Below are 12,728 nucleotides of genomic sequence, written 5' to 3' on the forward strand. Positions count from 1 at the left end.
GTGAGTCCCACTCCCACAGTCGTTTGTACGAGAATTAGCCTTCGCAGTTGAAGTCCTCCAGTAAACTGAAGTACAAGCAGAAGAATAAGAATGACTTGACTTGACCCCATCTTGTCGCTCTCTATCAAAGAAGTTGCGAGGCCGTAAAGGTGGTAATTAATTTTGCTCCAGATCTCCGAGGGGCCAAATCTGGAGTTGATGCCAATGCACCCTGAGTTTGCAATGCCATCGGAGAAGCCACAGCAAGTCGGGGCCTTTAAGGAGGACATGCAGCATATCTTTGGAACTCTTCTGGCTTCCTCGGGCACGCTTTAGGGCACAAAGATCTGCAGAGGCTCCCAGTTGATTCACCGCCGGCAGATCCATCCTCAGTGCCATTGGAACCCCTTGGACTCAAAAGAGGTTCAACACCAACTCCAGTGCAGACTGCCACCCTGACTCCGAGACCCACATCAGTCCTTCCTTCTCTGACACCGGTGCCAACGTGGGAGAAGATTCAGAGACTAACTCCGGCATCAGCATAGAAGACAGCCTGTACTGGAAAAACTGTTCCTTGCAAGGAAATTACAATATTAGAGAGGGACTGATGATTTAGGTAGACAAACTGAGGGTTGGAAGGCTTACAATGATTTGATGGAACAAAAGGTACATTTTATTATGAGGAGGACTAAACAGGAGTTTTGGGCTAATGGGGAGAAATGTCATTTCCCTTTTCCTTTAACTACAGATTTAGAAAAAGAGAGAATTTGTTCTGTGGAACTGCAAGTTCCCAGTTTCCTCGTTCATTCTCAGACAGGGTGTGAGGAAGTGCGGTATGGATATTGTAACATATCAGCTCTTTTAGTCATAATGATCGCAAACAGATTTACTGTGGCACCATTAACTGCACTCTGTCTTGATTGTGACAAGGATTTGAATACATTGTTCATGAGAAAGTCTTTAAAGAAATTTGGTAACAACAGTGAGTATTGTTGTGCTCCCAATGGTTTTATAGTGGAGATGTTCTGGATCCACCTTCCTGTTTGTCCCACTTTCCTGCAAACATTTTCTGCTTTGCTGAGAACAATGAAATAACAGGAATCCGAAATCCAACAATGCCCTTTTGCTTTTAAAGAAAACTTATAAGTGAACATTGATAACCCTTCTCTTTGTCTGGGTATCTCTCTCTCTCACTCTGTCTTTCCATTTGCTATTAAAATAACTTTACATGTTGACTCTTCAAGGACCATAAATATCTGCTAGGCACATCTCTCGATCATTTTCCTTGATCATACCACACTTTATTTGACTAGGTTTTTGCAAACTCTTATAAGCAATATACCACATCTGACAGCAAAAGACAGCGTGCTGGATTTTGGAACCAGTGATCATTCATTGCCCGGACCTGAAATGCATTACGGGTCGAGAGTAGGGGAGAATGACAGCCCTACCTCTTAGACCCATATATCGGCAACTGACTGTTATTTTTTTCCCGGAGTTTTTAATAACGCGAACTTGACCCAAAGGTATCAGATTGCTTTACATGAGCACCAGTTACGTTACACAAGGAGACATTCATTTTTGTTAGGCACGGGGAGATTAAGTGATTTGCCCGGAATCACAGGATGTTGAGTATCATTGCCAAGAGTTGAACCCGGTTCCCCAAATTTGAGATCGACAGTCCTGGCCCGTTTGGCCACATCCTCTCCCCTCTAATTAATTGCCAAATGTACACAGTCCATTCTAATGCCTTGTTTGTAACAGTTCAATACAATAAATACAGAGCACTTAAACATTTACCCTGATTTCATTTCCAAGGAAGGTGGCACAAATACATTTTGGGGTGATCAGGCAGAAGAAGGCTCTTCACTTTAAAATAATGGCGTATAACATGTTCCCATCCTGAAGGTTGCAGCCTGGACTTTGGTACACACAGCATCATTGGCGAGCATTCAGTGTGTTTGTGACAAATCCCACTGTATTGGCTGCCGCTGCGAAGCCCTTGGACAGGATGCAGGCCTGCATTGAAAGTTGGGATTGGGGGGGTCTTCCCCTGTTGGAAAGTGATGAGTCCATGTGCCAGACTTGCTATGGTCAAACAACCAATGGGCACTCCATTACTTCTGCATTAGGTAGCACTCCGAAAACAAAATATATTACATCACTATCTTCACTGCCACCTCTGACCTAAAGAATCGAGGTGCAAGAAGATGAAGGAGTTCTTTAAGCACTTGTTTGGAGCCCATCACCAATACCGCTCATTTGCTTCCATTCAGGTGGTGCTGTTCTAACGCCCCTGTTCTCCCAAAACTTTTTGTCTTATTTGCACACTGGGAAACAGGTGCCCCTCATCCTCATGAAGACCTACTTGAATTCCAGTGACAATGAAGTGCAATCATGTCCTGGGCTAACAATGAAGTTGTTTGAGGCTCACAGATAAACTTGAACCCATATCTCAGAGCCAGCCCCCGGCAGCACATCTAGTTAGCAGGTATTGATTGCTGCAACACTGCATTGGTGTACAGCAGGGGACCAGGGGATCCTGGGCAGGCCTGCGAAAAGACTGGATCTTAAAAGAAAAGGGCAATAGGGCTTGAAGACTTAAGCTTTGCTCGAGGGTTGAGGGGTGTGAGCAGGGGAGATGGTGGTTTATCCCAGGTGGCAAACAGAACTGAGCTAACCCATTGAACGTTCCTGAATGGTATGGCCATACACCAAGGTTCACATAATATCACTCTGTCCAGTGGGGTTTGACAAATTCTGACCGAATTCTGATTGGTGGGTTCATACATTTGAGCAAAGACTGCAGTTAGTCTGCCTACCTTAGCCAGGGAGCCTGCTTCTCCCCGCAGTCGCGTGAATATCAGAGCACCAGATACAAAGGGCGCCCTGAGATGTAGAGGTGCCATGAGTTAGTTATAGTGACTTCTGGGCACAACATACAGTGCTTATTCACAGGAATGCTGCTGTTCCAAGTCTCAGCATAGAAAGCCTCTTCGATCCAAGAGAACCCACAGCCTGGCAGGTGGAAGCATCAAGGCTGACGCCGACAGCATCGCACTGTCCGTAAATATGAGAGTCCCAGGGGTTCCCTAAAAAGACCTGAGTTCACAGTCTGAGGAGAAAAGCAGAGCTTTGGGACTGCTGAGTTACAGTATCCATGGTTGGCCACTGATGAACCACGGATAACCATTAATTGTCCATTAAGATCAAAAGATAGTAGAGCCCATGGCCAGCCAGAGGCAGCCTGAAGATCGCAGCAGTCCCTCATGTCCCCAGAGTCACATATATTGCAAATCCCCCCATTCCCTTGCTCCAATAAAACACTGTATCAAGTCCCACTTTCTCAACAGCATGAAAGTGCAGCAGATCATGCAAACCAAGAGCTTTCTGCATCCCAGCCTCGGATTCACCTGAGTGTCACCCTCTACACTGCTTATCCCAGGGATCGGAGGTATGGTTTTTTAAGAACTACATAAATCTGATGCCAGAGAAAATTCCAACACATCTGCTTGCAAGCACGGCCGGACTGGGAACCGAAACCGGCCCTGGCAAACAGCTCCGCCGGCCCCCAGGGATGGGGGGGGGCACTAGTTGGAAGCACCATTCCCGTCTCACCGCTGCTGCTTTTGTTACAGGGGGACGATATTGCAGCTATGCTGCAAAACTAGCCCCCGTGTAATGGTGAACATGTCGGGCATCGCGCGGCTAGCGCACGATGCTCATGAATATATGTGATCTGACATCTTAGGAATGTTGATGGAATTCTGTAATCTGTGGTTATTTGAATACGGGCCTGACGCCTGGAGCGTTCCCTGGTCGTGATTCGAAGTCGGTAGCCAGTTGCCGTTCGTTCACTGTCCTCGGTGGACACTCCGTGTGTCGGGTGGAGTTGTTACGAATAAAACTTGCAAGTCATGATGAAAGCCGAATTTGATAAGAAATGTAACTTACATAGTAAGGACATACTGGTTGGAGATTGGGTTTTGATCAAAAAGCCAAATTTGGTAAAAAAAGGGGGAATCTAAGTTTTTTACTCCTGAACAGGTACTTAAAACTAGTAAAGGGGCTGCTTTTGTTGGGAATAAAGGTTGGTGGAATAAAAGGCATCTAGTTAAGGTGTCTTCACATCACGCAAAGATCATCCATGATAATCAAATAAATGTTGAGGATGATTCGGATTGGGAACAATGGTTGGATTCAGGGAAGATAACCGCGGGAATGGTCCCATCTATTGTTACTCAAATTGTTGAACCCGTGTCAGACACCCATACCCAGCCTGTTCTCAACAAGCCACCCTGCAATTCTAGTATCTGTACTTCTAGAGGTCGTGTTGTTAAATTACCGAAAAAACTTGGTGGATTTATTAGATATTAAGTATGTTTAGGATATTATTCAGTGTAATTTTCTTCTTCTGTATTTGTTTGTGTAAAGGGGGAAGGTGGTGTAATGGTGGACATGTCGGGCATCGCACGGCTAGCGCGCGATGCTCATGAATATATTTGATTGTAGTCATCGCGCGGTTAGCGCGATGACATCTTAGGAATGTTGATGGGATTCTGTAATCTGTGGTTATTTGAATACGGGCCTGACGCATGGAGCGTTCCCTGGTCGTGATTCGAAGTCGGTAGCCAGTTGCCGTTCGTTCACTGTCCTCGGTGGACGCTCCGTGTGTCGGGTGGAGTTGTTACGAATAAAACTTGGATAACTGATTTAAGAAGATCTCCTGATTCATTATCTTATCACCCCGGTAACAAAAACAGCTCCATAGGGGTCCAAAACCACCCCCCGCCCTAGCGGCCCACCGGGGAAACGCCCGATTCGGCCAGTCTGGCGCTGCTTGCTAGACCAGCAGAGGGGACCGAGTAGCAGCTCTTCCACCATAACAGGATCTGTGAACAGAGCGCACACCTTTCCCCGACTCCCACCCAAAGTCAGGGTACAATGCATCATGCCCCTTATGTATCAGAGTGTGGGCAACCCCTTACAATGACCATCAAGGCAACACTGTGTGAAGGATCAATTCACTGCTGCCTGTTAACGTGGAATATGGAGGGCATCCCAGCACGCCTGTCCCAAACCCCCGCCCCAAACAAAGAAGAATGTCGCAGAATCCCCACCTTTATCACCTCCAACGCCAGGAAGTTATCTGAAAGGTCCTTACACCCCTTTCCCAGAGCCAGAAACATGAACACCTCCTTCTCTTCCAATACCTCTCTGGCATGAAATGAGCAACAGGGCAATATGTGACAAATAGGCACACTTAGGACAGGAAACTAATCAGGGAGCAGGAATCTAGGAGGACACTGCTGCTTATGGAGGAGTGACATCCCTCAGGGATGGTGGGGAACATCCCTCAGGGATGGTGAGGAGGGAAGTGAGTCACTGTCCACCATAGGAGAGTGGGCCCTCCCTTACAGCAAGTGAGAGCTGTGGCCCAGCAAGCGGCTAGAGTCCCTTGCTTAGGGAGAGGGAGCTACCACTCAGGATAGGGATGCAGCGCAACAGCAGCTCAGCTGGTACCCACCCGAATGTTGTCGAAGGAAGCTCGGTTGGTGATGTCATACAGGAGGAGCAGGGCTGGAAGAAGAAGAGGCACTGGGTTAATGATTTCTGAATCACTGCTTCAGTGCTTAGAAGGATTCATGTTAGAACTTACCCTCTGCATCTCTGTAGTAGGCGTGTGTCACACTGCGAAACCGTTCCTGACCAGCTGTGTCCCAAATCTGCAATGGGAGAGTGAAAGAGAATGAGAGAGAACACAGGAGAAAATGCCACCATAGCGAACACTCAAGAGGGAGATTTTTAAACAGAAGGAGGGGGAAAAGATTTTGCACGATGACTTGCATTGAAATGAGATATTTCACGAAGGAGGAAATAAAAATATCAGACACCATCATTTTTTGCTAAATAGCACCAGACTCCATCCTTAAAATGAAGAATTGGGGTGGAGAATGTAGAGGTGCGGATAATGAGGCTGGGTCAGAAAAAGAAGAGAGGGATGGAAAAGCACAGGTAACACAGTATAATCTGGCTGCTGCAATGGGGAGCCCTGTGCTCCTAACAGCAGAGTGCATACACTTCCGAAGGCTTTACTGCAGCTCGGGTGAGTGCTTGTGTAGCGCTTCGAACTTCTTACAAGTGGGCTGCACACTACAGTTTGAGCAGAGCTCAGCTGGAAGAGCGTTGGATGGAAGTGTAGCTTGTTTCGCGAGTGTTTTTTGTGAATGGCCAGAATGGTTCTCTTATGCTTCTTCGGTCACAGGTGCAGTGATGGCAGGAATACGAGTGAGAGATGGACCATGTATTCTTGAATAGGTAATGGGTCCCTGCATGGCTCCGATCAGGGTGCACCCCTACCTTGGGCTCCCCATAGTGAGCTTTTGTTGGTTTGATTTTTTTGCCTCAGCAAATACAACAATCAGGTGTGTGCACTGAGGGCTTCCTGTGACTTGGAATGAGGCCCAGGGGTAGGCTCTCCGTCTAGTGAGGCGCACCAAGTGTGCCCTAACTTACAAAAAATGATTCATGTCATCTCACAAGGCTGTAGAGCATTGACAGTAGTGGTAGCAACAGATCTTAGTGACAGGAGGGGGCTTTAACTGCCGTGTCCACTGAAACCGGTTCCTTCGCTCCATCTTCATAGGACCCATGTGAACGTACTATCCATGTGCCCAGAAGGATGAAGCTAAAGGGTGTCTATTACATGTGGCTACAGAGAAATCCACTTTGATTTCCTGAACCAAAGTGATATGCAAGATGGAGTCTCGCGAGATCCGCAGGCCGCGTACTGCATTGCAGGGACCCAGCAAAGCATCTCCGAGGTCCTTTGTATTAAACCAGAACCCAGGGTTCAGAGGACAGAAGTCAGAGCGCCTTAGAAAACTTACGCTGTTGGTGCATGTTTATTATTTTGCTATTCCCACAATCCAAGTGTAGTTTTACGTGTAGTATCTTTACGAATGCAGAGACTGTCCTATCTTTTTATGTGTGGAGTGTCTGCAGTTGTAAATATACTACACGTAAAACTACAGTCGTAGTTTGTGAATAGCAAAGAACAAGTAAACTTACACCAAAAGTGTAAGTTTACCTTTGTATATAAGGTCCACAGTCTTTTTGTAGTGTAGGGAAATTCCCCCTGTCCATCTTATTCCATTATTCTCTAGAATTGCTGCCCCAAGGGATCACAAGGTATTTAAGTGGGGCAGCCTTTCCCACCTCTGTGCCCTTGTTTTGGGTTCATCATGACAGAGACTCCTGACTGCCCCTCAAGCGTCCTGCTAACACAGGTAGACAAAGGCTACGGCGGACACATTCTGGGAATAATACACAAAAGGTAATAATTGCCTGAAACTAGTCGCAGATCTGGACCATTGGAGTCCTCAGATTTTGTGCACAACCGTAGTATAAAAATGGGACAGAAACTACTAGCCAGTAAGCCAAGATTTCCCTACCAAACCCTGGGGTTGCCCAATAGTGGAGACTGAGAAGCTCTTATGTGTGCCAGGGTTAGAGCTGCTGAATGTAAACTCCCCTGAGACAAGGCACCTAGGAAGATCTACATTCCACAAGAAGACAAACTGCCTGAGGCCTGCATTGAGGGAAGAAGCTACCTGGCTGCTAAAGAGGGGTGCTGCAGGTGCACTTGCACAACGAAGCTGCCTTACAAAGGAGGACTGTAGGGGCTGAGGCGGAAAGTGCAGGGCTGAGTCTGCTGTAACCCAGGGAGGGATCTGCAGTGCCCCGATGGGGGGTGAGGCCTGGTGACCCCACAGCTGTTGTGGCACGGCCGGATGTTGAAGCACTCACAGAGATCACATACCCTGCAGTGAGATTAAGCACTCGTGACAGGACTTAGGCAGCCACTCTCACAGAAACCCAAAACACCTAGAGAAGGTGGATGCTATCACTTGATTGGAGTCAGCAATGGTGGCTCTATTTGACGTCCATTGGTCGCTTGCTGCATACTGCGGCGGGCTCTTTGCATTGTTCGGGTGGTGGGTTTTGTGTTGGGCCCAAGGCAGACACATCCACAAAGCCCCATCTGGCTCAGATAGCCTACCTGCTCCTGGTGGACCATGCAAGGACCGCACACCACCGGGAACTGTGCCTCCCCGCCTCCAGCTAGAGTGTTAGCTTACTGACAGAGATACAATTTATAAGGACTGTGGGAGTGTGAGGAGAACTGTGAATGTGGGACATCTACGTTGCATGCTACAAGTACGGTCAAGAAGTGACTTTTGGATTGGCAGGCAGGGCCCTGGAGGGGCACCCAGTGAAACAGGCCACAAGTACTTCACTCGCCAATGTGTACATATCCTCATTTTGGTATTGACTGATTCCTCTTGTGATACAACACCTTAACATATCAGGCTCTTTGAATTTTATATGTACAGTATTTTCAAGTAATGTAGAAGTAAAGTATTTTTTTATAGGTACAAGCTCTGGCAGGACATTTATTTATTGCTAATAATTATATGTTGCATTGCATTCTGGGGTTGTACCTTACACAACCCTGTACAGGACTCCGCTGCCCATTGGCTATATACATACCACCTCTCTGAGTATTCATTGGACTGCTCAACTTTGTTACCCTGAGAGTCAAATGCTAAAGAAGTGTCCTTAGTTTTCAGTTTTGGGCTAAATAATAGAGTAAAACCCAGGACGCTAGTAGTACAACGGCTCTATGCATTACAATTTGAGCTCAGGGGCCCCTGCCTGCCCTAGGCCTCATGAAAATATTTCTACAGTCTCACTTTACATTGTTTGTTGTGAATGACCCAACAGGTCTCTACAGAATCCAATGGCAGAGAGGCAGCTCATGCGTACACACGACTTATGCAGCTATGCCAGATTTGCTGCATAATCCCCTGGAGAACCAGATGAAAAACAGTGGTTAAACCAGTTAGTCAGGTCATCATGGTCTCATTCGGTTGTGCAGACGCAAAAACAAAGTATCTAGACAAAAAAATGAACATAAAGCTAAATCCTTGGATACATGTTAAATTTAACTTTTGGGATTTTAGCAAGGTATTTAGATTGCTCTGGGTGGAGAGAGTTACATCTTTGCATCGGTGTCTGATTTTGGTTCGGCTCTATTACCACAGTTTGGCATCTTGGATACTGACCTTTATCATAACTAACTAAAGAAAACTGATCAATGGCGTAGTGCAAAATGTTGGTGCACCCTGCTAAATTTGTTTATGGGCCCTAGGCTGAGCAGCAGGCCCCTGAAGGTCCACAGGCCCACAGGGGCCATCTTTAAACACATGATTGTCATATGGCTGCTAAGTTCTGGATGATGTGCAACCAACAGATCAAGTACACTGGCTTGCCTGGGAATAATCCTTATCAAAATTACAACTGAGAAGAAACTATAGCTGTTGATACAGTAGGACTTTAATTCTGAAGCAGAAATATAAGCACTTTAGTTGCTTAAAACAGGAGCTAGCAAATGTGTTCATCATGGTCTCAAGTGGAAGATCTTTTCGGGTGAGCGGTCCTAGCTTGCTAACCTCTGTGAAGTATTGTGGAGTACATAATGAAGTATGTATTCAAAATACTAAATTCAGCTTGGAACACTGCAATCTTATTAGCATTAACTTGGCACACATTGACTCGCTGTATGCCACAGCCTTAGGATACTCAAGAGCCGATTACGATTGCGGAAGGACTGCCACTGCCAGCCATGCGGTGGCGATCCTTCTGCAATCGGACCGCGATTTTCCCCCGCCACATTACGATGGCGGGGGGAATCGCATGCGGACGCAAAGACCATCCGCCACGGAACCGCCACAGGCAATCATTCAGATTGCTTGGCGGAGCGGTCTGCATCCATGAAATGGTGGCGGTGCCTAGCAGGCACCATCTGCCAAATTACGATGCGTCTCCAGCTAGCCTTTCTGTGGCGGGTAAACCGCCATTGAAAGGCTAGTGGAGATTGGTTTTGGGGGCCCGTTGCGAGCCTCCCTTATATTGGGGGGGGTGTGGGTGCACATGGTACCCCCCTGAATTTCACTGCACCAAGTGGCAGGCCCCGTTTGGTGCCTGCCATGTAGTGCAGTGAAATGCACAACATGCTATTTTAACATCCAGGCGGGTGCTGCTGTCAGCAGCACTCGCAGCAATGTTAAAATGCAAAATGCGACCGCCATGGTGGCGGTCGCATCCTAATTCGGTGTGCGGAACCGCTGCATGTATTGCGGACGGTCCCGGTCACCACCACGATGGCAGACGGACTCCAGTCCGTCCGCCATCGTAATCGGCCCCTCAGTTCAGATGCAGAGGTCTCCTGAACTAAGAACTAATATGAGTCTTGTCACCTATAAATAAAATACTAAAGTAAATTAAATTACATGTATTTATATATTTATCTGGAATTATAATACCTTACTGTGGGGACCTTCCCCTGCATTGGTTTGATGCCTTCAGACCTCGTAGGCTCCAGCCTTCTCTGTGTATTCCATTTAGAATATGTTTTTATGAAACTGTCAATTAATGTGGACATTGAAAGACTCTGGGTGTGCACCTGTGCATGGGGCTCCTTTTGATCCTTCGTGGATCTGCCTACTTCCCTGCTTGTGCTCATCGAGGATATCCCGTCCTACACTCACGCTCTTCTGTTACTTCACAGCACAATCTGATGAATATCCAAGGCTCAGAGATGGAAAAGGCGATCTATGGGAAGGCAAATTAGATCAGATAGGATGGAAGCTCACCTCTGATTTTCTGCGACGTCGCTCCCTGGTGCACAGCAAACCTGTTAGAATGACAGTCTTGTCAGATCCGGTTTTGTACTTTTGTACTTTCCTGAAATGCACGTGGTTGGCTTCCTATCTCAAAGAGAGGTTGAGGGCATTCCACATCCTTGGGACTTGAACACCCAGGGTCTGCCTCCAAGTTTCTTCTTTTTGGATGAGCATTGATAAATCCGGTTTGCAGCCGAGGAATGGAAAGCTCTGAGAGGTGTATAGCATGAAGCCATTTTCTACAGATTTGTGGACCCTTCTCCCAGAAGGTGCTATGTATGGTGCATAAATCTTTTAATCTGATCCTGGCTTGGCGAGCAGACATGTTGTCATTCCATTTACTAAGTTTAAGGCACAATATGGGTGCCTGTTTTTGTGGATTTTGTGATGAGGGCCAGTGTTGATGATGTCGCAGTAATTCAGGAGGGACATGAAGAGGGTTTTTGTCACTTAAACCGAATGGCTGGCTTCTGGCAATAGGTTTTGACAGATCAGTGAGAGAATAAAATTGATCCCTTTTTGATCACAACGTTGACTTGGGGGGCAACTCGCATTCCTATAAATGACAGTCTGATAAATGACCATGAATTAATGATTGTCCCTAGGCTCCTAGCTGTGGGTGAGGTTGAAATAGAGGTAACGCCTGGGGTCTGTCATCTAAATGGTGGTTAAAAATATACCACACTATGAGTCATATTCATAGATGATATTTTGTTAACTTGGAATGGATGAGGGGATACATTATTGACATTTCATAAATTATGGAACAATAATCAATACAGCGTTTAACATACTAATGAATACAACTGGAGCGAATCAATTTACTAGATTTACACATTTAAATATTTATGAAGGAAAAGTCCAATGCCATTCCTTTAGGAAAACAACAGCTACTAATAGTATCTTACACTATGGTTCAGGTCAGCTTACTAAGCAGAAAAATAATATTATGAATGTTACTTATTAAAAGACATTTTAGTGATACGACTCTCTATTAGTGGGAGGAAAAAAATGGTTGTGGGTCCCTTTGCGAGTACAGGATAACCAAAAAGAGTGCTGAAAAGCAGTGAAACAAGCCACTAATGTATCTAGAGTTGATTTTTTTTAACCTAAATCCAAGAATTACCAGAATAATAAGATTAGACTGATGATCAGGTAGAGTGGGGGAAAAGTCTATTTACAAGGTTATAAAGAAATACTGGAAATGTTTACAACTATGTAAAGTTATTGTCAGATACATTGGAGAATGTTCTCAAGTTACTTTGAAATGTGCCAATATATTACAAAAGATTCTGAGCCCAAGCGTCATAATCACATTTTTCAAAAGAGACACACCAGGCACATGACTGCCGAATTCCCATAGACAGTGCTACTGACGTAAGCCCTGCTTTTGCTCCAAAATGGTATTCAAACACTCAGCAATATAAACTCTTTAACAAATGTCACAATACATTATTTTATAAGCTGTAAAAACAAAATATTAAGTATATACTATACAATGTGTTTGTCATATCAATATATTGTTTTGCCAACAAGGATGCTCATATATAGGTTGCAGGAACACATTCAGGTCATTAAACATTATGATATGAAATATCTTTTTGCTATTTACTTTAATTTGGAGCATAAATTGAATCAACCTAAATATTTGAAATTTTGGGGTATTCATCATATAGTAGTAAATACACATGGAGGGGACAGGGAAAACATGTTTCAAAGAAAGCAAATCTTGGTAGATAGAGATTAAATGTGGATAGGGAAAGACTAAACACTGAAAATGAACTATACATTTTACCATAATGATTTCAATCCCTATGTTTAGAGCATATCTCACAGGAACAAGTAACTTGACCCACAGTTCAGTTCGTATTCATGCTTCTACTTTACTAGTTCACTAACAGACTTTTATATGTCGAGCCAAATATGTATTTTATAATGATGGATTAGTTAGTAGAGTCACCTGGTTTTCACAAAAAATTGCTTGCTTCTTGTACATAGGTC

The 12,728-nt window shown here is 45.3% G+C and overlaps 1 protein-coding gene across 3 annotated transcripts in view; it reads right to left on the reverse strand.

The window, feature by feature from the left end:
- The window catches only part of RAB37 (RAB37, member RAS oncogene family), a 399,852-nt gene that overhangs the window by 65,373 nt on the left and 321,751 nt on the right, over positions 1-12,728 (reverse strand). For all 3 annotated transcript variants that reach the window (XM_085617094.1, XM_085617096.1, XM_085617095.1), the window contains 2 exons: positions 5,639-5,705; positions 5,507-5,559 (listed from right to left, as the gene is read on the reverse strand). In XM_085617094.1, the coding sequence (XP_085473220.1) occupies positions 5,507-5,559; positions 5,639-5,705 (120 nt within the window). The remainder of the gene's footprint in view (positions 1-5,506; positions 5,560-5,638; positions 5,706-12,728) is intronic.

The sequence above is a fragment of the Triturus cristatus genome, chromosome 7 (assembly GCF_964204655.1).
Source record: "Triturus cristatus chromosome 7, aTriCri1.1, whole genome shotgun sequence".
NCBI classification, from domain to species: Eukaryota; Metazoa; Chordata; class Amphibia; order Caudata; family Salamandridae; genus Triturus; species Triturus cristatus.